The 26,754-nt window shown below is 45.6% G+C and overlaps 1 protein-coding gene across 1 annotated transcript in view; it reads left to right on the top strand.

Annotated features, from left to right (window-relative positions):
• LOC146350515 (uncharacterized) overlaps window positions 1–20,905 on the top strand; it is a 132,836-nt gene extending 111,931 nt beyond the window's left edge. Inside the window, exon 7 of the mRNA XM_084841981.1 lies at window positions 20,799–20,905. Within this exon, the coding sequence (XP_084698107.1) occupies window positions 20,799–20,905 (107 nt within the window). The remainder of the gene's footprint in view (window positions 1–20,798) is intronic.
• Window positions 20,906–26,754: the final 5,849 nt, after the last annotated feature.

Genomic DNA, 26,754 nt, shown 5'->3' with positions numbered 1-26,754 from the left:
CACAAACTTCTGTGAGTAAGCAATCTCCATAGCAGGATAAAAACCCCATGTGAAGGAGCCCTCAGAGTGGCAAAACAGGGCTGGGAGAACAACATCACTCAATCAAATACAGTTGTAAAGGGAAACCATCACAAGAATACCACTGCATATTGGTTTATATTCTCTTATCTGTCATGACAAGATATCTTTCAAGGGAAAACATTCATAACTGTAATAATAAAACAAACAAAAACCCACCCCACCCAATACAATAACCTACATACATTTTACACTCATATTAAAGTGTGTGTGTGTGTGTGTGTTAGGGGTAATGTGAGTTGAACATCTAATGTTCATAACAACCAGCCATTGTGCATATTCACCACATTTAATGGGGAATGTGCATATGATCTGATCATGAAATGGTAATTGTACATACTCTCTAGCCATTATGCATGATCTCCAACAGGCTTGGGGAATGTGCATATCTGGTCAGTATGCACAATCTCCAACAGGTCTTGAGGAATGTGCTTATCTATTTCAACTGCATTTTGTACTTTCTCTGGGCAATATGCACATTCTTTGTTCAATATAGTCTCCAAGAAACATACCCTTTGTTTTATCTCTAGTCAGAGGCAGCCATCTGCCACCCACAGGGCTCATGTAGTCCACTGTCTAATTTTATGCACTTGGTAGTATTTCCTCCCACAGTTGTCAAAAAGGGGCATGGCTGCAGCCTTCATCTCTTGCTGCTCAGCTGCTCCCTGCTAAGTAGCATGGGGGATCATGGGAGAGGGAAGGTTTAACCTTTCCCTTCCCCCACATACAGCTATAAAGCTTAGGGGAAATTTCCTGCCCCCACTCCCTACCACACACACATTGCTCAGTTTCAGCAGGAAATAGCTGAGCAACAGAGGAAAGGGGGCTGGGGCTTTATCAGAGGCATCACCCTCTTTTCCTCACTTTTCCCTGCCAATCACCTGAGCAGTAATACTCTACAGACACCCCCTTTTCCCCACTACTCAGCTGTGTGAAAGGAAGGATAGTGATGATGTGTGTGAATCCACTTGCCCACACACATGCACATAGCCACATCCCATCCATTCACAGTGTGTGAGAGGATGGATGGGGGTGGTGCATGCACGCGCGCGTGTGTATGTGTGTGTGTGTGTGTGTGAGAGAGAGAGAGAGAGAGAGAATCACTACCTCCTTTTTCTTTCTCTTTCTCCCGCCACAAATGTGTGTGAATGAATACATGGGGTGGGTGTGCATGCGTGCGCATCCATCCACACAGCAGAGCAGTAGGGGAGAAAGGATGGGACAGCAGTAAAATATTAACTTTATTTGCAGCCCATTTTCCTTTTCCCCACTACTTAACTATTCCATACTCACCAGCTGAGCAGTCTGAGAGAAGTTTAACCCTTCTCTCTCCTGCAATCCCAATTAAGATTGCTCCCCAACATAATTAAACTTTTTCATAAGCTTTATTGCAATACACATGGAATGGTTTTCATCAGGATTGCTGGGAAAGGAAAGGGTTAAACCTCCTCACCCTGTGATCCTGCCCCCCCCCACACACACACACATGCTGCTCATTTGATTGAGAGGGAAGAGCAGAGCAGTGGGGAAAAAAGAGGGTGCAGACATGGGTTGCCCACCTCTGAACTAAAGATAAAAACCAAGGGAATATTTCTTGGAGGCTATGCGTATGGACCAGAGAATGTGCATATTGCCCAGAGAATGTACAAAAACCTGTTGACATATGCACATTCCCCAAGGCCTGTTGGAGATTATGCATAATGACAAAAGATTATGTACAATTCCCTCTTCATAAACAGATTATATGTACATTCTGCAAGAGGTGTGGTGGATGTGCACAATGACCTGTTGTTTATACATTGGCTGTCCAACTCACATCACTCCTAACACACACACACACACACACACACACACATATGCATCTGAAAACTCTTCATAATTTAAGGCAATACTTTAAAATGTGACAATTTAAGAAAGAAAGCAGGAGAGGAAGTATCCCATGTTTCCTCTCCCCCCACCCTGAAAAAAATCTTAAACCAGAATGCTTGTTTCTGTCTAATAGTTAACACACTAGACTTACATATACTCTTACAACATAGTAAGAGTTATTTGAAAAACCTTCATAGCTCCCAAACATCTTTGATCTAGTCGTAGAACCATGTCAGGTCCTTAGTACTCTGAGGAGCCGAAGGTGATGAAGTGACTGTGTTGACGATTAGAGTGCAAATGGTGGAAGACTAACAAAGATGATCAGGGGACTGGAAACAAAGCCCTATGCAGCAGAGAGACTGAAAGAACTGGGCATGTTTAGCCTTTGATTAATAGTTTTTTTGCTGTTGTTTTTTAAAGGGGGGGAACAGCATAGACACACAATACACATCTTTACAATAACACACACAGGGATACACTAAAATACATCTAAGATTATAAGGTATCTACCTTCAGCTCCCCTTACACAACAAATGATTATTATTATTCTCTGCTTCTTATCTTAGTTGTATATCATACATTGAGTTCACAGACATTATCTCATTTCTCTCCTAATTTTAACAAAGAAAAAAGAGAGTTGAGCATCTCAAAGATCAGAATCCACATATATAGATATCATTTTTCTCTATTTCTTGTACAAATTCTAAAAAAGGTTTTGCATGAGATACTCCCTATCCCATCTGATTATTTACTTGATATTGAGCAGGCATTTCGTGTGCCAAATGCTAAAGGGACTGACTATACGATCATAGTCCAATTTGCAAAAGTCTCCACAAAGAATTATATCCTGCGTAGGGATGTCAGAGAATTCCTCCATGGACTCCGTCACGGACTCCCCTCCCCCACCACCCTGCGGAATCCCCCCGGGATGGAGCTTACCTGGTGGTGGTTGTGGCAGTGGCAGCAGCTCCAGAGGCTCCAGCTGGTCTCCCAGCTGGCCACTGCTGGGCTGCTGTGGCCTCATATGGTGGCCATTGTAGCGGCCGCCATTTGCGTTCTTGCAGTCAGCCGTGATAGGCTACATAAGTATTTACGTAGCCTATCACGGCAAAGAGGAGGGACGCAAATGGCAGCCACTACACCATTTGCGCCCCTGTTCTTTGCCGTGATAGGCTACATAAGTATTTACGTAGTCTATCACGGTAAAGGCAGCCACACAAATGGCATAGCAGCCGCCATTTGCGTGGCTGCCTTTACCATGATAGGCTACATAAATACTTACGTAGCCTATCACAGCTGACTGCAAGGACGCAAATGGCAGCCACTACGACGGCCGCCATTTGCGGCCACAGCAGCCTGGCTGCAGCTGGAACTCTGGCTGCGGCTGGCCCCAGCTGGCGGCTCCATGGAGCCGCCACGGAGCGCAGCCGGCTGGGGAGGATTCCAGGGGGAGGAATGGAGTGCCTCCCCACCACCGCGGATTGCCCAGCACGGAGCCAGGTAAGTGTTTCATACATCCCTAATCCTGCATTTGGCAAGAGAGGGTGGAAGCCTTTCCTGGAAACAAAATAAAGTTATGTTATTTCCAGATTACATCAAAGAGGTGGCGAATAAAAGAAGGCAATTTATCAAAGCGAAAAATATGGCAAAACAAATGAACTTACAATATTACTTAAAATATCCTGCTACACTTCGTATTGTGTCTGAAGGTCAGATGAAGAAGTTTCTAAATCATGAAATGGCGGAGGCATGGCTGAATGTAAAAATGCGTGAGATTTCTGTTAGAACCGCAGGAACTGGAATTTTTAAACAAGCTTTGTTAACTGTTTGTGTTTAGTCTACATGATCCAGGCTAGGTCAGAAGATAAATGATTATACATATGTTCATTTATTCTCTTTCATCTTTCATTTTTTCTTGCTTTTCTTTATATTTTTTATTTCAAAATAGATATAGTATGTTGTATTTAAATTTATCGTTTGAGGGTATATTGTGCACATGCACTTAGATATCTAGTATAAAATATATTACTGATTGTTGAAGGTTTAAGTTTTATTATTATATAACACTATATTTCTTTTTATTATTATTATTATCATCATCATCATCATCATTAATATAGGCTACTGGGAATGAACTATAGACCTGTTTCATTGATATAAGATTGATATGATATTGAAATGTAAGGTTGTTTATTAAACTGTAAGATTGTTAAGGTTATAGATTTTTTTTTAAATAAAATGGCATCGGAGGCCAGGAGGTATTGGAGTTTAAACTTAATTCTTTAAAGGGGAGGGAGAGGGGGAGGGAGCGGGAGTGGGAAAGAATCTTCTTTTCTTTTTCTTTACTTCCTTTCCTCCTCTTTCCTTTTTTCTTTTTCTTTTTCCTTCTCTTTTTGTTAATGTGGTGTCCTCATCAGAATATTGCATTACTGGGAAATTGTAGTATTGATCAGCTTGTTGGTATGTTTGGTATTGTTTATTTCATTTATAAAGATAAAATAAATAAAAATATATTCCAAAAAAGAGAGAGAGAGAGAGAAGAGAAGACTGAGGGGAGATATGATAGCGCTCTTCAAGTACTTGAAAGATTGTCACAGAGAGGAAGGCCAGGATCTCTTCTCCATCATCCCAGAGTGCAGGACACAGAATAATGGGCTGAAGTTACAGGAAGCCAGATTCCGGCTGAACATCAGGAAAAACATCCAGACTGTTAGAGCAATATGACAATGGAATCCATTACCTAGGGAGATGGTGGGCTCTCCCACACTGGAGGCATTTGAGACGAGGCTGGACAGCCATCTGTCAGGGATGCTCTGACTTGGATTCCTGCATTGAGCAGGTTGTTGGACTCGATGGCCTTGTAAGCCCCTTCCAACCCTACTATTCTATGATTCTATGAAAACTCAGAATGAATATGATCAAACACAGCTAAGAATGCACTTGCAAACTTATTCTGTGGCAGTGATGGCGGCAAAGAAATCCTACTTCTCCACCACCATTGCATCTGCTCAGTGTCGTCCAGCAGAGCTCTTTCATGTGGTTAAAGGCCTCCTGGGTGTAGGCACGAGAACTCAAACCCTCAAAGGCCCACTGCAAACAATTTTACAGACACTTTGCAGATAAAATTGCTCATATTCATGCCACCTTGTATGCCATTGTTTTGACGGGGTCTGTTATGGACAGAGGTGGTGCACCACCTGTCATGTTATGGATACCTTTCAGCTTGTGCAACCTGAGGACATGGACAAACTGTTTGGAGGACTGAGGCCCACTACTTGCCCTGTAGATCCTTGCCCATCCTGGCTTGTGAAATCTGCCAGAGCTGATAAATGGTAAATGGTAAATGCCTCCTTGAGGGACGGTGAGGTCCCTGCAGCTTTGAAAGAAGCTGTGGTGTGGCACTTGGTGAAGAAACCAAATTTAGATCCTATGGTTTCGGATAACTACCACCCTGTGTCAAATTTGCCATTCTTGGGAAAGGTGTTGGAGCGTGTGGTGACCTCACAACTCCAAGACATTTTGGATGAAACTGATTACTTAGATCCATTCCAATCAGGTTTCAGGGCTGGTTATGGGACGGAAACAGCTTTGGTCACCCTAGTTGATGACCTACGCTAGGCAATGGGTGGGGGGGTGCAACCTTGTTGGTTCTTCTGGACCTCTCAGCAGCTCTTGATACCATCGACCATGGTTATCTGGACTGGGCTTGGGAGGCAAGGTTTAAAGTGGTTCCAGTCCTTTCTGGAGGAGCGCTCTCAGAAGGTGGTGCCGAGGGACTTCTGTCCCACCCCATGGCCATCAGCCTGTGGGGTGCCGCAAGGCTCTACCTTGTCCTCCATGCTTTTTAACATCTACATGAAACCACTGGGGGAAGTCATTGGGAGGTTTGGGCTGAAATGTCACCAGTATGTGGATGATACTCAGCTCTCCCTCTTGTTTCCATCTGCACATCCCATGGAGGCCGTGGAAATCTTGAACCAGCACCTGGAGGCTGTTTTGGGATGCATGAGGGTGAACAAGCTGAAACTTTATCCAGACAAGATGGAGGCACTGTGGGTTGGGAAACCAACTACTTCGGATGGAGGTTCACAACTGGTCTTAGATGGGGTTGCACTCCCCCTGAAAGACCAAGTGTGCAGTCTGGGAGTCCCCCTGGACTCTGAGCTAACTGGGGAAGCCCAGGTGGCTGCGATGTCCAGGAGTGCTTTTTACCAACTTAGGCTGGTATGCCAACTGTGGCCCTATCTGGAGAGGATGGACCTTGCCTCAGTTATCCACACCCTAGTGACATCCAGGCTGGGCTACTGTAATGTGCTATACGTGGGGCTACCTTTGAAGACGGTTCAGAAACTTCAGCTGGTGCAGAATGCGGCCACCCGAGTATTGGTGGGGGCAAGGCGATTCGATCACCTGATGCCTATACTGCATCAGCTGCACTGGTTACTGGTGTGTTTCCAAGCCCAATTCAAAGTGCTGGTTTAGACCTTTAAAGCCTGAAAAGGTTTGGGACCAAGTTACTTGAGGGACCACCTTCACCATATCAGCCCACACTTTAAGATCAGAAAGAGAGGCCTTTCTCATGTGCCCACCCATGAGAGCAGTTAGGTGGATGACCACACATGAGAGGGCCTTCTCTGCAGTGGCCCCACACCTTTGGAAAAAGTTGCCACTGGAGGTCTGCCATTGTCTGTCATTGCAGGCTTTTAAGAAGGCCTTAAAGCATATTATTTTACTGTGGCCTTCTCCTGATATTGTTGTTGTTGTTGTTTCCATACTGCCCTAAAGCCAAAGCTCTCTGGGCGGTTTACAAAAGTTAAAACATTAAAATACAATATACAAAGTTTAAAAACCATTTACATAAAACATATGGACAATATATACAAACATATAACTAAAAACAATTTTGAATTAAAAACAATTTTTTAAATATTCAAAAATAAACACAGCTTAAAACAACTGCTTAAAACAGTATACAAAACTCAGTGAAAGGAACAAGAGTTTTAAAAAGGGAAGGCCTGCCAGAATAATAGCATCTTTTATGCCTGCTTAAAAACCTTCAACGAGGTCAGCAGGCACATTTCAACCGGCAGGTCGTTCCACAACTGAACTGAGGGGTGGCAAAGGAAAAGGTCCTCTTGCATGTGGCTGCCAATCTCACATTAGGCAGCCGCAGCAGAGAGCCCTCAGAGGACATCAGGCAGCGGACTGGGACGTAGGGGAGGAGGCACTCCCTAAGGTGCCTTGGACCTAGACAATGTAAGGCCTTAAAGGTAAGAACCAAGGATGTGTTTCCACACTATTGGCTTCACTTTGTTTGCAACTTTGTTGCAATGTTTCCCCAGTCGCATCTTATCCTTTTCCTGTTTCCACAGTCCTTGAAGACCCGGCTTATCATTGCTGTAGCCTGGGGCTCTCTGCTGTTTCCACTGAGCTCTAACTGAATTATTTTCTTGATGGCTGGGTGGAGTCTGACTGGAGTCTGGGTTGGTTCTGATTACCTCATCAATGTTCCCACCTCCTTGACCATGTTTCCAGGACAATAGAAGGAGAAGCTAATGGAGGAGTACCAGGTTTTTAAAAGGGAATCAGCTTTGCTGTGAAGAGAGGCTTCCCCCCCTCCCCCACTTTCGCCTTTCCCCTGAAAGTCCAGGTGCACCTCCATTTCAGGAGCAAGCCTCGTTGAGCGCAAAGGGAGTTACTTCCGAGTAGACACACATATGCTTGTGCTGGGGAAGGGGGAGGGAGAACACAAAGAGGGAAACCAGCCCCCATTTTAACCCAGAGGACCTCGTTGTCCACAATGGGAGTTACTTCTGAGGAGACAGTATTGGGTTTGTTGTGAGAAAGAGAGCAGTAAACACAAAGGCAGAAACCTGCCCCCATTGTAACCCGCAGGATATCTATAGGGAAGCTGTGAAGTACTTCTTCCTAAGGCAATTATTCGAAGCCTCAAGATCCCACTTGATCGCAGTTATTAGTGATTTGTTGTTATTATTATTATGTATACTTTTAAAACTCTATTATTATTAATATTATTACTGATTAGTAAGATTTTTGGCTGGTTAAATTGTTAAGCTTTACTATTATATGTTAGCTGAAGGGCAATATATGGTTACTGGAAATGAATTGTAGGCCTGCTTTCTTGCTATAAGACTGATGATATGATATTGAAATGTTAGGTTGATTATTTATGCTGTATTGAATTGTAATATTTCCAATGTTATAGATATGTTTTTTAAGCAGAATGGGATTTGAAGTTTCTATGTAATGGAGTTTAAATTTTTTTAAAAATTGTTTATATATTTTTTTTCTTTTTTAGGTTTTTTTTTCTTCTTTTCTTCCCTCTCCTCCTTCTGTTTTCTTTTTCTTTTCCATTATTGCTGTGTCCTCTTAAGAATATTGTATTGTTTAGAAATTGTTATTGATTAGGTTGTTGGTATTGTGTATTTCATAAAGTTAAATATTGAATAAAAAGTATTTTTAAAAAAGAAAGAAAGATCCCGCTTGATCGCTTAATCACACTTAAGGAATTGGGCTTTAAACTGTGCCATTTCAATTGAGGGGGAATCTTGGCAAGCCTCATCCACTGCAATGAGAGTTGCTTCTGAGGAGACACTAATAGGTTTCTTGTGGGAAAGAGACTGAAACCAGCCCCCATTTTAACACACATGATCTGTATAAGGAAGCTGTGAAGGAGTTAAGTCCTAAGGCAATGCACCGAAGCCTCGAGATCGCGCTTAATCACATTTAAGGAATTAGAATCATAGAATTTCTATGATATATGATTCTATGAATCATAGAATAGTAGGGTTGGAAGGGGCTTACAAGGCCATCGGGTCCAACCCCCTGCTCAATGCAGGAATCCAAGTCAGAGCATCCCTGACAGATGGCTGTCCAGCCTCGTCTTGAACGCCTCCAGTGTGGGAGAGCCCACCACCTCCCTAGGTAATTGGTTCCATTGTCGTATTGTTCTAAAAGTCAGGATATTTTTCCTGATGTTCAGCCAGAATCTGGCTTCCTGAAACTTGAGCCCATTATTCCATGTCCTGCACTCTGGGGTGAGCGAGAAGAGATCCTGGCCTTCCTCTCTGTGACAATCTTTCAAGTACTGAAAGAGCACTATCATCATATCTCCTCTCAGTCTTCTCTTCTCAAAGCTAAACATGCGCATTTCTTTCAGTCTCTCTTCATAGGGCTTTGTTTCCAGTCCCCTGATCATCTTTGTTGCCCTCCTCTGAACCCTCTCCAGTTGGTCTGCATCCTTCTTAAAATGTGGTGCCCAGAACTGGACACAGTACTCCAGATGAGGCCTAACCAGTGCTGAGTAGAGGGGAACTAGTAATTCTTGGGATTTGGAAGCTATGCTTCTATTAATGCAGCCCAAAATAGCATTTGCCTTTTTTGCAGCCACATCACATTGTTGGCTCCTATTCAGCTTGTGATTGACAACAATTCCAAGATCCTTCTCGCTTGTAGTGTTGTTGAGCCACGTATCCCCCATCATGTAACTGTGCATTTGGTTTCTTTTTCCTAGGTGCAGAACTTGGCATTTATCCCTATTAAATGTCATTCTGTTGTTTTCTGCCCAGCGCTCCAGCCTATCCAGATCACTTTGAATTTTGTTCCTGTCTTCCAAAGTATTAGCTATGCCACCCAATTTTGTGTCATCTGCAAATTTGATCAGCATTCCCTGCACCTTCCTTCAAGTCATTAATTGGCACTGGGCCCAGGACTGAGCCCTGCGGTACCCCGCTCATTACCTTTCCCCAGTTTGAGAAGGTCCCATTGATAAGCAGTCTTTGAGTCCGATTCTGTAGCCAACTGTGGATCCATCAGATCGTTGTTTCATCTAGCCCACTTTGAGCTAGTTTGCTAATCAAGATATCATGGGGCGCTTTGTCGAAAGCTTTGCTGAAGTCGAGGTATATTATGTCTACAACATTCCCACAGTCCACAAGGGAGGTTATTTGATCAAAAAATGAGATCAAATTCATCTGGCAGGATTTGTTCTTGACAAATCCATGTTGGCCTCGAGTAATCACTGCATTGTTTTCAAGGTGCTTCCAGATGGATTGCTTTATCAACTGCTCCAGAATTTTCCCAGGGATTGATGTCAGACTGATTGGTCTGTAGCTCCCAGGTTCCTCCTTTTTGCTCTTTTTGAAGATAGGGAAAACATTAGCCCTCCTCCAGTCATCTGGCACTTCACCCATCCACCATGATTTCTCAAAGGTAATAGACAGTGGTTCTGAGAGTTCTTCTGCCAGTTCCTTTATTACTCGAGGGTGCAGTTCATCTGGCCCTGGAGATTTGAACTCATTCAAAGTAATTAGGTGTTCCTTGACCATATGCCTATCGATTTCAAGCTGCAATCCTGCCCCTTCAGCCTGTATTTCGTCTTTGCCAGGGGGCTCATAGACCCTCTTTTGGGAGAAGACTGAGCCAAAGTAGGAATTGAGCACCTCTGCCTTTTCTTTGTCATCTGTTATCATTTTGCCATCCTTATTTAATAGCTGAACCACCATTTCTTTCCTCTGTCTTTTACTATGCATGTAGCTGAAGAAAGCCTTTTTGTTGCTTTTAGCATCCCTCGCTAACCTCCGCTCGTTCTCAGCTTTAGCCTTCCTGACGCCATCCCTGCCATTCTGTGCTACCTGCCTGTACTCTTCCTTTGTAGCTTGGCCTTCCTTCCACTTTCTATATGTGTCCTTTTTTGTTTTCAGGTCATCTCTAAGCTTTTTGTGAAGCCACATTGGCTTCTGTTGTCTTCCACCTTTTCTCTTGTTGGAATGGTTTGTAATTCTGCCTTGAGAATTTCCTTGTTTAAAAGCTCCCACCCATCTTGGACTCCTTTTCTCATTAGAGTTGCTTGCCATGGGATCTTACTGATCATTGTTCTGAGTTTATTAAAGTCAGCTTTCCTAAAATCCAGGGTACGCATTTGACTACACTCGGCTTTTGCTTCCCTTAGAACCAAGATCTCAAGTACAACATGGTCGCTTTCCCCCAGAGGTCCTGTAACTGCTACTTTATCCACTATGTCATCTCTGTTGATTAGGATCAAGTCAAGGATAGCCGATCCTCTAGTTCCTTCCTCTACTTTCTGTCAGAGGAAGTTATCCGCCACACAACTCAGGAATTTCCTGGAGGGGCCATGTTTTGCAGAATTTGTCTCCCAACAAATATCAGGGAAATTGAAGTCCCCCATTACTACTGCATCATGCTTCCATAAAACATTGGCTATTTGCTTTTCAAAAGTTTCATCATCGTCTTCTCCTTGATTGGGTGGCCGGTAGTAGACTCCGACCACCAGGTTCCTTTTATTCTTTGCTCCGTTCATTTTGTTCCAAATGCTCTCGATGGGGCTACCAAGCTCATCCTCCTGTATTTCTGTGCAGAGATATGTATTTTTCACATACAGTGAAACCCCACCTCCCTGTCTGTTCCTCCTGCTCTTTTTGAACAAGTTATATCCTTCAATTGCTGTATTCCAGTCATGAGAGTCATCCCACCAAGTCTCAGTTATTCCTATCAAATCATAATTTCCCTCTCGTATTAAGAGTTCAAGTTTGTTCTGTTTGTTTCCCATACTCTGGTCATTAGTATATAGACATCGAAGACCATGTGCTTCATAGTCTGGCTTTCTTCCTACATGTGTCTGAAGACTATTATTGGGCGCTATTAGAGCTGTTCTCTCTGTTGCGGTGCATGAGCCTTTGTCCATTGTTACCTCCAGCTTTACATCTCCCTCCCCCGTAGGATTCAGTTTAAAGCCCTCCTGATGAAGTTCTTCATGCTGTGGCCAAACACATTCTTCCCAGCCTTTGTGAGGTGTAACCTGTCCCTTGCCAACTTCCCATCTTCCAGGAAGTATAGCCCCTGGTCCCAGAATCCAAATATCTCTCATCAGCACCACCTTCATAGCCAGTCATTCACCCGGAGTATTTTTTGTTCCCTTTCTATCCCTCTTCTAACTACTGGAAGGATGGATGAGAAAACTATCTGGGCCCCAAAGTTCTTGAGTTTCCTTCCCAAAGCTTCAACATCTGACGTGATTTCTTCGTAGCTCCGTTTGGCGGTATCATTTGTTCCCACATGGATGAGAAGAAACGGATACCTGTCAGTGGGCTTTATGAGTGCAGGCAAGCTTTAAGTCACGTCTCTAATCTGTCCTCCTGGGAGACAATATACCTGGAGAGTCCACGGGTCTTCGTGACATACTTGGGTTTCGACCCCACACAGCAAGGAGTCTCCCACTACTACTACTCTTCTCTTCTTGTTGTTGTAAGCCTGGGTTTCATCGCCTGTGCTTGACTGACCTTCAGCCTCTTGCTCACTCTCATGTAGGTTCCCCTGTGATTCTCCCTCTGCAGGCTGTCCTCCAGTCTCATCCTCTAGTACCTGGAATCTGTTCCACAGCTCGACTGCTTCTACTGGCGCAGAGTGGCGTCTAGTTGTTCTCCTAACTGTCACCCTTTCCCAAGGACTATCCTCTACTCCATTTTTCCTCACCTCAGCATTTCCCACTTCTGCCTCATCTTGCTGTTGCTCTTCAAGCTTCTGGTCTTCACTTTGCTGCTGTAGTTCCCCTATTCTGTCCAAGAACTCTTTGTGTTCTCTTATTCCCCGGACGGTCGACTGTCGCCATTCCAGTCCACTTACTTTTTCTTCCAGCAGCGTGATCAACTTGCATTTGTTGCAGATGTAGGCCATGTTGTTCTCAGGCAAGAAAACAAACACTGCACACACCTTGCAGGTCACCACCACTGGAGAGTCTTGTCCTTCCATAGCCTCTTTTCCCTTTTTGTGTCAAGCTTTGTGATTGTTCTAGACTAGCCTGTGCCTGCTCCTCTACTCAGGAGAGGTTAAAAGCAGATTCCCACTGGTGTGGAAGTGTGTGTTACAAGACAAATAAATGAAGGGGAAAAAAGTTTGTTAAAAAAGAAAAAAAATGTTACGGGGCCTCCCCCTTGACCTCCCCTGGCCAACTCCTGTTTGCTCCCCGTTCACTTGCTCTGGTCGCTCACTCTCTGGGAGCTTGCTTGCTTCTGTAGTCCTTGGACCAGCTGGAGCAGCTTGCTTTTCTCTGCTCTGCTCAGCTGGGAGGCGGGAAACAGACTGAAGCTTCCCGCCCACTCAGCTGCTGGGAGTACTCAGGCCACAGACCCCCAATTCAGTTGGAGCTCTCAGAAGCACCTGGTGAGCTCACAGCCACTCAGAAGGATAAAGGGCAGCCCCCTGGGCTTCCTGCAGCTCACTTACCTCTTAGCCTCTGTCTCCTTTGTCTCCTTTGTCTCTTCTACCACTGCAACTCCCCTGGCCAACTCCTGTTTGCTCGCTCTGGTCGCTCGCTCTCTGGTCGCTTGCTTGCTTCTGTAGTCCCTGGACCAGCTGGAGCAGCTTGCTCTGCTCTGCTCAGCTCTGGGAGGCAGGAAACAGAATTGGGCTTTGATAGGTGCCATGTCAGTTGAGGGGCTTCTCTGTTATTTCTGTGGTCATTGAAAGGGCAAGCCTCATTCAGCACAGTGGGAGAAAGCACCCCTTGGGCTGTGTTCTGGTGTTTATTTTCAAAGATGCTTTAAAAGTTGGTCCCTTGGCATCCTGCTCCAAAATGGGGATGAAACTTCAGGAAAACAGGGAGGGAAGAGTGACACAGCCACAAAGGCTGGGCTACAAGCCCCATGGGCAGGACTATGATACTGAACCCAGTGTGGATGTGGAAACAGGTCAGTAATGGAGCCAAAGTAAGCTGGAAAAGTCAGACTATAACCAGTCTCAGAAGAAGCTATTTTTCCGCATTAAAATGTGGGTCTGGTGCTGAATGGCCACGACATCATGGAAACACAGAGACCTCATGGCGCAGCCAGGTTGGAGTTAATTGCTGGTGGAAACACAGCCCAGCACTTCATATTTTGCTTGGAACAGGGATGTACAAATACCTTACCTGCCAGCCCGGGGGCGTTCTGCGGGGGGGAGGCGATCCATTCCTCCCCCCGGAATCGTCTTCAGCGATTCCACAGAGCCACCAGCCGGTTCCAAAGTGCCAGCGATACAGCCACCATGCCATATCGCTGGCTGAAGGGGACTACTGACTGTGGCCGCAAATGGCGTCCCAGACGCCATTTGCGGCCACGGTCAGTCCCCTTCAGCCAGCGATACGGCATAGCAGCCGCATTGCTGGCAATCCAGAGTCGGAGGATCTGGCCGAAGAGGATTCCGCAGGAGGCGGGGGTAAGTCTTCCATTCAGCCACAGACTTTAGAATCCAGCCTCATCGGAGTCCATGGTGGAATTCTCCGCCATCCCTAGCTCGGAAACAAATTGGCAGCTGGTGTAAAGATTTTAAAACCGGTGTAACATGGTCTCCACGGGCTGTCCCTGAGACCAACCTGGCTGCCATATTTTGTGCCAGTTGAAGTTTCGGAACAAAATATAAGGGCAGCCCCAAGTACAGTGCATTGCTGAAATCAAGCCTAGGAGTTACCAGCACGTGCACCACCGTTACCAGGTCCGTATGTTCCAGGAATGGGCGTAGCTGGCATATCAGCTGAAGTTGATAACAGGCACTTCTCACTGTTGCCTCCATCTGGGGTGCCAAGAGTAGGGTTGGGTCAAGAACCACCCCCAAGCTATGAACATGCTCCTTCAGGAGGAGTGCAACCCCATCCAGAACTGGTTGACATACCTCAATACCTGAAATAGAACCCTTCACGATGAGCACCTCTGTCTTGCTTGGATTCAGTTTCAGCTTGTCCTCCCTCATCCAGCCCATTATGACTGCTATTGTTGCTGTTACTGCTATTATAGTTGTTGCTGGTTTTATTGTTGGCTTTTATTGTTTTTATGTTTTTATCGCTTTGATATTTTAACTGTTTTTATGTATTTTACTGCTGTAAGCTGCCTTGGGAGGGCTTCTGCCCTGAAAGGCAGCCAAGAAATGTTATAAATAAATAAATGAATAAATAAGCCAGAGCAAACTCTAGCAGAATAACACGCTATATTTATTTTGTCTCCTAAACCACTTCAGTCAAGATTGACATGAGGGTTGTTCAAACACCAAGCAGAGGTGCAAGGTTGTGTTTTCCATACATGGAGTTGGCAGGGTGTGTGGTTAGTGGGCATGTCAGGGGTGGGTGTGGACTACACAGTTCCATCAAACATTATTTTAATGCATGAGAAGTGTTGTCTGAATCCCCCTAATCCTCCCTCAGTCTTAAACTGTTATGTGAATTGGGAAAAAGTGCTTAGAAAATTAATTTCATGGCAGCCCCCCATGGAATAGATAATATCCACATCTTTTTGTAGGCCATAGTCCTCTAGACCTTGGTTTAAAACTGCCACAAAATTTCCTGCGGGGGTTTTTTTTTTGGGGGGGGGGTAGGACACATTTAAAGCTAAAATAGAATTGTGCGCCCAGTGTAAAAGTTTGCGGCTATAACATTCATATTTTTGCCCAATGTGGGGCTAGATAGTTCAAAATGAGTGGAAGAAATCCACAATGTATTAAAAAAATAGTGAGAACAACATGGAAAAGATGAAAATAGATGGTGCAAAATGTGTAAAATATATGGGGAATACTTCTTAGTTTTTAGTTTTTACATAAGGGAAAATAACTCCTTGAGCCTTGAGGCACAGCACACATTATATACCTTTTTTCCCATTTAGCCTGAAAATTGCTAGGGCAAAATATCACCCTCCCTCCCATTTCTACCAGCAGCAACATTCACAGTACCTTACTGCAGTATGTAAGGTATCATTACCACCATCTTAATTATCCCATAATGCCTCTGGCACCAATATTCTGGAGAAATTAAGACTGTGTTTCCACAACAATGGAAGAAGCTAATGGAGGAATACTGGATTTAAAAAAAAAGGAATCAGGTTTGCTGTGAGCAGGGTTCTACCACGAACAGATTCTCTGCAGCAGTAAAAATCGCTTCATGGAACATACTTCCTGGTGGGGGTTGAAGTGAACATCATCTGACTGGCAGGGGCTGTTCAACCAATAAGAGAGGCTTCCCTCCTTTCCCCCCTCCCCCCTTTCTCCTTTCCCCTGAAAGTCCAGATGCACCTGCAGTTCAGGAGTAAGCCTCATTGAGCACAAGGGGAGTTACTTCTGAGTAGATGCACATATGCTTGTGCTGGGGGAGGGGGGAGAATGCAAAGACAGAAATCAGCCCCCATTTTAACCCACAGGACTTCATTGACCACAACAGGAGTTACTTCTGAGGATACAGTAATGGGTTTGTTGTGGGAAAGAGACCAGTAAACACAAAGACAGAAACCAGCCCCCATTGTAACCTGCAGGATATCTATAACGAAGCTGTAAAGTACTTACTTCTTAAGGCAATGAATTGGAGCCTCAAGATCCCGCTTAATCGCATTTAAGGAATTGGGCTTTGATATGTGCCATGTCAATTCAGGGGGATCTCTTTTATTTCTGTGGGCATTCAGAGGGCAAGCCTCATTCATCACAATGGGAGGAAGCCCCCCTTGAGTGGGGTCATGGTGAAAGGCACACCCCTGGGCAGGGCTAGCATACCCGAGCTAAATGCGGGGGTTGGGGCATACAACAACTGTACCAGGGAGAACCCAACTTAAAGAAAAGAATCATACTTTAAGCAGCCTCAGGGAATCTGGTTTTTCCCTGATAAGCTCCAGAGTGGCTGCCGGATGGCCACGATGTCATGTATCCCTAATGACCTCAACATGCAGCCGGCTCGGAGTAAATCGCTGATAGAAACACCCCCTAAGATGAAAGCTGCTGCAGCCATGTAGTTCACTGTCACATGTTCCTGCTGCTGTCCGCTGCTGCAGTGGCACCCACCCTGTCACCCTCTGGTAAGATCACTGGGGGAAGACCACCAGGGCAGCATTGAGAGGGGCAGACAGTACCCTGCCAAAGGCCCCCACTAACTTGGCCCTGGCCCTGGCCCTGCTTGTTGCTTAAAAAAATATGTGTGGTGTTCTTGCTCCTGATTGGTTGTTTTATTTGCTGCTCTGTAGTTTTGTTTATTTTTAATGATGTTTGATATTTTAAAATGAATTATATTATTGTCTAAGCCACCTTGAACGTGTCCATCTGGACATGGAAAGGCAGGATAAACATTCTCAAATAAATAAACACCAACTGACTTTTCCCATCACCCTACAGATCTGAAGGTGGAGAGACTGTGGGGCTGAATGCCAGAAGAAAGGATATTCTTATTAGTGAGGCACAGTGGATGAGTTCCACTCTGTGCACAGGCTCCGATTGCCATGCTTTGGATTTCAGTGGCTGAAGTCATTTTGGCAAGTGACAGTAAGGGATTTTGGCCTTCCTCTGTCTGTGGTGCATTGCTTGCCTAACGCCCATGAACTACTGAGGTTGCATGAGGTCCTGTTTTCTTGATGCCAAGTGGTGTGGTTATGAGTTAGTATTTTTAGGAATCCTACTAGAAGTCAAAAAGTAGATTATATGAACTTAAAGCTTCTTTCCTTTCATCTCACTGACACTACTGATTTAGGTCTCTCAGTGAGACACCTCTGAGTGCAGAATCAGCAGGCACTGTCTGCCGTCCATACTTGCTACTCCATCTGCATGTGGTTCTCAGCAACTTCTCACGCTAGTTATTTCTAATCTCTATTTGGATCATTAGTGCCTCTTTTAATTTATTTATCCAATTTTACTGCTGGAAACACTTCATGATTTACAGCCCTTTCCTAAGTGTGTGTATTAATAAGGCTTCTCCCCATTTCCTCAAGAGACAATTATCATGTCCCCATGATGGGAAATGACGGCAAGAACCCAAGGAAGTCAGCTGGGGCCAAACAAATTTGAATAAATTGAAGCAGCTGCTGACACTGCAATTCTGAAAGCAGAGCTCAGGCAGCCTTTCTAGAGTCTGGTGCCAGGAATGGCTTTATGTTATGATGCAACATGTTAGGAGTAGATAATCTTGGGGATGGGGACCATGCCCTACTGCCAAGTGCCTGTGGTTGTGATCAAAACATGACTTCTAGTCCAGGATGGGAGCGGAGGTGCAAGAATACTGATCTTATATATTGTGAAGTTGCTGTATTATAAATATATTATACAACTGGAGATCCACACCAAATCGCAATTGTGGTTTCTCATGAATAGTACCTTTGCTGCATCCCTTCCCACTTGACACGTAGGCTAAGCAATCCTACAATCCTGCTATGCCAGTGGGCTGCTTATGTTACCACAATGTCAGTGTAACTCAACAGTATCCCATACAGGGATGGCGGAGAATTTCTCCACGAATCTTCGGGAGGCTGAGTGCCAACGCATTCGGCCCCCTGAATGTGTTGGGGAAATTCTCCGCCGGCCCCCCGCCCCCCCCCCCCGGGATGGGACTTACCTTCGGCAAATGTCCCGCTCGGCGGCGGGTCCCGGTGGTGGTTCGGCGGTGGTTCGGCGGGGGCGGCGGCCGGTCTCCTGACCGGCTGCCGCCACCGCCATTACAAAATAAAAAAGTACAGAAAAACACACACACACACACCCATGATAGGCTATGTAACGATTTACGTAGCCTATCACGGCTAGATTTCCAAAGTCAGCCGTGATAGGCTACGTAAATCGTCACGTAGCCTATCACGGGTGACTTTGGGGGGGGAAAGCGCGTATGCAAATGGCAGTGCCCCATGGGCGCCGCCATTTGCATTCCTTATTTGGACAGGGGTAGTCTACATAAAGATTTACGTAGACTACGGCGAAAATAAAGGAATGCTATTTGCGTTGCCCTTATTTTCGCCGTAGTCTACGTAAATCTTTATGTAGACTACCCCTGTCCAAATAAGGAACGCAAATGGCGGCGCCCATGGGGTGCCGTCATTTGCGTACGCGCTTTTTTTTTTTTTACAAAGTCACCCATGATAGGCTACGTGACGATTTACGTAGCCTATCACAGCTGACTTTGGAAATGTAGCCGTGATAGGCTACGCAAATCGTTACGTAGCCTATCACGGGTGTGTGTGTTTGTTTTTTACTTTTTTTCGCAGCCAGGGAGATGGGGCGCTCCTCCCCGGCCTGAATTTCGCCGGCGAGGGATGGGGCGCCTCCCCCCCGGCCTGAATTTCGGCCGGGCGAGGCGGGGCGCCTCCCCCCCCTCGCCAGAACTTCGGGGGGAGAACCGAAGCGCCTCCCCGCCACCGCAAAGCAAGCTGCAGGACCAGGTAAGTCCCTTTCGTCCATCCCTAATTCCCATATAATACTGTTCTCTGTGCAACTCAGAAAACAAAATATCAAAATACAATAATAAAATACAATAACCAAAAATAACAAATTGCAGCATAAAATTTGTTGTTGGCAGTACATAAAATAAACCAAACTATACAGCATCTGTAAAAAAAAAATTCACAACAGATAAAAACAGTGGATTAAAATCCATAGCCTTAAGATCACTCTTCTTAAATTTATTTTATTTTATTTATTTCATTTCTATACCGCCCAATAGCCGAAGCTCTCTGGGCGGTTCACAAAAATTAAAACCAAACAGCACACAATAAAACAATTTAAATATATATAGAACATTAAAACCACCATATAACAATACAACCACAATAAAACCTAGCAGCAGTGCAAGAGTTTAAAATACAGATTTAAAACAGCAAAGCTAAAAGTTTAGAAAGCTAAAATGCTAAAATGCCTGGGAAAATAAAAAGGTCTTCACTTGGCGCCAAATGGAATACATTGTAGGTGCCAGGCGAACCTCACTAGGGAGCTCATTCCAGAGCCGGGGTGCCACAGCAGAAAAAGCCCTCCTCCTAGTAGCCACCCACCTCACTTCCTTTGGCAGGGGCTCACAAAGACCTGAGAGAATAAAAATCTGGAACTGAAATGACCATAAAGTCTAAAGACCCAGTCACGTATACACAAGGATCAGACTGGTTGCACAAAGAGGCCAAGCCCTATGCAACAGCTCTGTTTTCACATGCAGGAATTTCTAATCCAGGATGCAACATCCCACTGGAAATGGGAGAGACCCAAACACATAGGCACAGCTGAGAGAGTAAGGTGCCTGCCAGTGCAGGGGCAGGGAGCCTTAGCCCTTTCGACCCTCTCCTGGAAAATATGTGACCATTTCCTTCTGCTATTTTTGTTTATTTTTACATATACTGTATGTACTGCCTTATTTCCTCCAAGGAACCCATAGTGGTATACCTGATCCTCTTCCTCTCCTTTTTATCCTCACAACAAGCCTGTGAGGTAGGTTAGGAGCTCCAAAGTCACCCCATGAGCTTCATGGCCAAGTGGGGACTAGAACCCAGGTCTCCTGAGTCCCTGTCCAACACTCCAACCACTACACCACACTGGCCCAGCAGGCCTCACTGTCAATCACACCCCTCTGCAACTGACTGCAGCATACACTATGCCAGCAGTATCTATTTGATTTGCACATGTTGAGAAGCTTGCCCCTTTACACGCTGCAGAACTGGAGGGGCAGACAGTGTTAGGTGCAGTGAGCTGAACTAGGTTAGGGGAATCCCTATTGGTTAACTTCTAGTAAGAAAGTTCTAGTGTCCACTGTGAGAGAGTGAGAGATTTAATTGAACAGCACCAGGGTTGGAATAGGTTCTGTAGGAAAAGACACATGTATCGCTGCCAACTGATCACTGGAGCAGGGCTCCTGTGCCTTTGACAGTTCCATGTCAGACAGCAGGGTAGCAAGTGTGATGTCCCTGTGGCTCCACCTCCGAGCTGAGTATCTCTTCACCCATGTCAGTCATCAAACTTCCACAGGAGCCCATCTGAAACATGCAGATTGGCAGTCCCACAGAGGAACAAGTGGAGCACCAGTCACTGCTGTTAGTCATGCTGAGCCCCCCACCCCCTTGTACTCTGCACAGAGCTGGTCGTATGGAAGGTGTACGTGCTGAAGAACAGCCTGTGGGGAGCAGAGATGCACTGCGAGAATAATAAGCAATGTTCAGCAGCTGCAGCATGTGGTCTCTGAGCCTGGAATTGGCAGGGTGCTATTCCTCCACCGCTACCAAGCTTTGGCCCGTAGGGAAGGGGTGTGTGTGTGTGTGTGTGAATTTGTGGACTTACCAGGGCAGGGGAAATCAGGTGACTTTGGGGTGGAGGATACTTATGTATACTTACAAGTTGGCAAGGGCTTTTTTTCTCTTTCCATCCCCTCCTTCTAACTTAATCTGCAACTAGATCATAGCATCCACACCTTTGATGCTGTAATCTAGCTGTAAATGCCTCCTGTAGAAAAAGGAGACAGGTATATTCCCCCACCCCCCAGAAACAGAGCTTCAGCTATTGGGCAGTATGGAAATATAATTAATAGATAAACACATGCCCCTGGGAATGACACTATGTCATCGCATCGATTTTAGATTTTCAAAGTAAATAGAAAAGAGGGGGCAGGGGAGAGAAAGAAGCCCTTGCCACCTCATCATTGTAAGGAAGTACTTCTACTACTAACCCCCTGTCTGAACTTCACACATAACCCAAATGCTGTGCTCCCCCAAACTTTGGGAAGGTTTTCAGCCCACTAAAAGCAGCATGCACGTGTGCACACACATGCAACCAACCAAATTGCTCAGCACAGTCTTAACCTGAATGCATGTTAGATGTTTGTGGGGAGGCGACAGGGGCAGAGAGAGTGGTGTCACCTGTGTGCTTTTCCAGTATGGTTGCCTATGCCTCCCATTTCCTTTTTGGGGAATGTTATGTATCTTGGGGGGGGGGTATTGTGGCTTAGTTATTGTTTTTGAACCTTGGCAGCTCCTCTAGAGTTGGGAGTAGCAGCTGTGGAAGACCAGCCTTGACATTTTGAAGGTCTTCAAAAGAGGACATACTTATCTCCCTATGTTCCATGTGGGCCATTGTTCTGAAAACTACAAATAGCCTAGAGGTTATCTCTAGAGGTTAGAAAACTACAAAAAACTAGGCTACCTGTAGTTTTCAGAACAAGTTAGAAAACTTGTTATGAAAACTACAGATAGCCTAGAGGTTATCCTAGAGGTTAGAGTTCCCTTCCAACCCTACTATTCTATGATTCTAGGTGTCCCTAAGAAACAAACCAGCAATGTTTCAGAAGGATAAGTGCATCGGTTCATGTGGAAGGGGAGTTCTCAAATTGGGGAAGGGGGTGATTTTCTTCACCTTCCTTTCTCTCTCTCTCTCTCTCTCTCTCTCACATACACACACACGCACACACACACACGCACACACTGGTCTGGGGGTAAATTTATATGAAAATGGAATCGGTCATAGAGGTATCCCCAGGCAAGAAACCTGCAAAGTTTCAGAAAAATAGGAGCAGGGTCTACGGAAGTATGATTCTTGAAATCAAATTTAAGGCTTTTTCATAACGAAGAGTGGTGACATTGGAAGAATGGCCATCTCATAGTCCCTTCCTTGCCCTCCCTCAAAGCACAATGGTTGAAGCCCATGGTAAAGTGTACACTAGGATTAGAAGGTGGACTTATCAGTCGCTCAACTACACTTCTTCCCTCCTCCTGTAGTATTTAGAGAAACTAAACCCAAATATGGTATTTCAAGACACAAAGTCTGCCACCTAATATATATGTATGCACATTGCACAATCACAAGTGTTAGCAGTGAAATAAAAAATACCTCTGAGCATACGCAGAATGCTTTTCTCTCACCACTGCGCGCTTACAGCCTCCTTCTCCCTATTCTGTTCCCCTCCACACAACAATCTTGTGTTGTGGAGAGATGGATAAGAAAAGTCTGCTAGGATAATAAGCACTAGGCAGAAGCAATCAAGGGAGCTCTGCAAAACCACAAGCAGACAAGAACCCACCAGTTAGTGATGAGTATCTATGGGGGAGAAATGTGTCTGGTTCCCATTCTAAAATGAACTAATCTAATTTGCACGCCTGAAACAAATATGAAGAATGGAACATATTTATCCTTCAGTTTTCATGCTTCTCCACATTTTGCAATGCAGTTTTCTGATTAAAAATGCATTCAAGAATCTGTATACTAGAGGAAATAGGACCCAAAAATGTATGCACCAGGAGAAATGCATAAAACCGGCACCTGAAACTGCATTAGTTGGGGGTTGGGTGGGCAGAGACTTGCAGGTAGAACAATCAGTCATCAACTTCATAGGTGCAGGGCAGCGAATGAGCAGAGGCTTCTTCACTGCCCCTCTCCTTGCTCCAATGATCAGTGAAGTGCAATCTAAGAGAATGAGTTACTTCTGAGTAGATATGTTTAGTCAACACCTCTCCTCATGTCCACCCTTTCATGATGCAACTTTCCCTTGTGCCTAGCACTTCTGCTCCCTGCAGCCCTCACCAAAGCCAACTGCGGTCACACAGACTCCCAGACCACACTGAGGGCGCCATGATGAGAAAATCCAATGCAAAATGACTTCACAAAGAAGTGGATTTTCGGGCAGAAAAATACATAGTTGATGCGCAGTGTCATCTGCCATGATTGTCTGTGAGGTGCAGTAGAACCAGAGTAAATCCCCCATGTAAGTAACTGTAAATAAATAAATATAAATAATTTCCCCACCTTCTTGTAGTAAACAACAAAGTTTTCCAGGGAAAACACACCCAGATTAAAAAAAAACAGTTATGAAGGGAGAAAGCCGGCAGAGGGGTGGGGGCTATCCAGCATATTGCACTGAGCGCCACATGTACAACTATCTTCCTGCTGGACAGAAGTCGTGGGTGTGTGCTCAGTGTAATGAGCTCCTGGCTCTCAGGGAACAGGTTCGTTCCCTTGAGGCCAAGGTTGCTGACCTGGAAAAGCAGATTGAGGCAGAGAGGTTGGTGGATGAGGCCTTCAGGGACCTATTAGCTGGGCTGTGTCCCACTCCCAGGGTGACAGCTCCTCTGCTGTCATGGAGAATGTGGGTCTCGGGGAAGGAAGGCGTCATTCTGAGGAAGAGGGAAATGATCCCTTAGAAGGGACCCATTCCTCAGAAGATGAACAAATATCCTCTCGCACCGAGAATGTGCCTCTAGGGGGAGGGGGGCTAGTGGTAGTAGGAGATTCGACCATTAGACACATAGACAGCTGGGTTTGTGATGGGCGTGTAGGTAAAAAGGTAAAGGTGTCCCCAACCAGTCGTGTCCGACTCTAGGGTGCGGTGCTCATCCCCGTTTCTAAGCCGAAGAGCCAGCGCTGTCCGAAGACGCTTCCGTGGTCATGTGGCCGGCATGACTGAACACCGAGGTGCACGGAACGCTGTTACCTTTCCCGCCGAGGCGATACCTATTTATCTACTTGCAATTTCTTGCTTTCGAACTGCTAGGTTGGCAGAAGCTGGGACTGAAGACAGGAGCTCACTCCATCACGCAGCACTCGGTCTCGAACTGCTGACCTGCTGACCTTCCAGTCTGCAGTTCAGCATCTTAACCACTAAGCCACCGCGGTCCCTTGATGGGCGTGTAGACCACATCACAAATTACCATTCTCTGAAATGGTACCTGTTCCACATGGAGGGCCAGCTAGACAGGCAAAGCTGAGTCTCAATGCATGGATGAGACGGTGGTGCAGGGAGGAGGGGTTCAGATTTGTTAGGCACTGGGGAACGTTTTGGAACAAGCTAGGCCTAGGGATGTCAGAGAATTCCGCCACGGATCTCAGTGAGGCCGAATGCCAGTGCATTCGGCCCCCCAAAATCTGTGCTGGAACAGCCTGCCACCCCCCCGCCACCCCCCCGCGGATCCCGCCCAGGACGAGACTTACCTGGGGCGGATGCTCCGGGCGGCGGCAGCTCCGGCGGCGGCGGCAGTTGGTCTTCCGCCGCCACCATTTGCAGTCTGGAGGTTTTTTGTTTTGTTTTTTTACAGAGATGTGATAGGCTACGTAAAGATTTACGTAGCCTATCATGGCTGGGTTAAAAAAAAAAGCGTACGCAAATGGCGGCAGCTACGGCCGCCGCCATTTGCATTCCTTCTTTTTGGCCGTCTTAGTCTACGTAAATATTTACGTAGACTATTACAGCGAAAATAAAGGGGAACGCAAATAGCATAGCGGGCGCTATTTGCGTTCCCCTTTATTTTCGCCGTAATAGTCTACGTAAATATTTACATAGACTAAGACGGCCAAAAGGAAGGAATGCAAATGGCAGCGGCTGTAGCCACCGCCATTTGCATACGCGGGTTTTTTTTGTTTTTTGTTTTACCCAGAGCCCTCCGCGGCCGGAAATCCGGCTGCGGACGGCTCTGGCCTGGGCCTGGCCAGCTGCTCCGCGGAGCCGCCGCAGAGCACAGCCGGCCGTTCGAGGATTCCGGGGGGGAGGAACGGATCGCCTCCCCCCCCCGTCGAGGATTCTCGGGGGAGGAACGGAACGCCTCCCTCCCACCATAAACATATTCCGCGGAAATGTAAGTGACTTTCGTACATCCCTAGCTAGGCCTGTGCAGGAGGGATGGTCTCCACTTGAAGCAAAATGGAACCAGACTGCTGGCACTAAACATAAAAAGGGTGGCAGAGCAGCTCTTCAACTAAACCCTGGGGGAAAGCCGACAGAAGCTGGGGAGCATCCGTTTTGGGTTAAATGATCCCAAAGGGATGAAGATGAAAATGTTTTTGATTGCCCAGATGTAGAAGGGGAGGAAATAGGCCAGGAGTACATGGTAAAACATAATAGACAATCAAAGGGGTCAATGTCCCATAGCAAAAGATGCACATGCCAGAGGCATCTGGGGAAGGATACTATGTACAGGTGTTTCTATGCAAATGCTAGAAGCCTCCAAGCCAAAATGGGAGAACTGGAGTGCTTGATTTTAAAGGAAAACCTGGATATAGTGGGCATTACAGAAACCTGGTGGAGTGGAAAGAACCAGTGGGATATGGACATCTCTGGATATAAACTCTATAGGAAGGACAGGGAAGGGTGTACTGGGGGAGGTGTTGCCCTGTACATTAAAGAGGGCATAGTGTCGAGCGGACTAGAACATGTAACAGGGTAGGCTCTTCCACAGAAGCACTATGGGTGACAATTCCAGGCTCCAAAAGTAATTTAGTGCTAGGAACATGTTATTGTTGCCCATACCAGAATACTCAGAATGATGTTGAGATGGAAAATGAAATCAGGGAGGCCTCCAAACAAGGAAGTGTTATAACAATGGGTGACTTCAATTACCCCCACATTGATTGGATACATGCATGTTCCAGCCATGACAAAGAGGTCAAATTTCTTGGTGCCCTAAACTATTGTGCCCTAAAACAGTTGGTCATGGAACCAACCAGAGGGGAGGCGACCTTGGATTTATTCCTAAGTGGTGTCGCCCAGGACCTAGTACGAGATGTAAATGTTGTTGAACCAATTGGAAACAGTGATCACAGTGCTATCAGATTTAATATATATATTTAAGTGGAAAATTGCCCAGGAAGTCCAACACAATCACAATTGACTTCAAAAGAGGAAACTTCTCTAAAATGATGGAACTGGTGAAAAGGACATTAAAAGGGGGAGTCAAGAGGATTAAATCCCTTCAGAATGCTTGGAGATTACTCAAAACCACAATAATAGAAGCCCAGCTAAAATGTATACCACAGGTTAGGAAGGCAGCATAAAATCCAAGAGGTCGCAGGCATGGTTAACCACCAGTGTTAAGGGAGCTATTAGAGAAAAGAAGGCTTCCTTCAGAAAATGGAAATCTTGTCCAAGTGAGGAAAACAAAAGGCAGCACAAGCTTGCACAAAGGCGATGCAAGCAGACAATAAGAGATGCAAAAAAGCATTTTGAAGAGCATATTGCTAACAACATCAATGCCAACAATAAAGAATTCATTAAATAGAAGCAGAAAACCAGCTAGGGAGGCAGCTGGACTATTGGATGACAAAGGAGGTAAAGGA

Source organism: Heloderma suspectum, chromosome 3, assembly GCF_057233095.1.
Source record: "Heloderma suspectum isolate Gila_16-S chromosome 3, 16-S_ref, whole genome shotgun sequence".
NCBI classification, from domain to species: domain Eukaryota; kingdom Metazoa; phylum Chordata; class Lepidosauria; order Squamata; family Helodermatidae; genus Heloderma; species Heloderma suspectum.
Note: the sequence above shows the minus strand (reverse complement) of the source record. Positions and strands in the feature narration are given on the sequence as shown.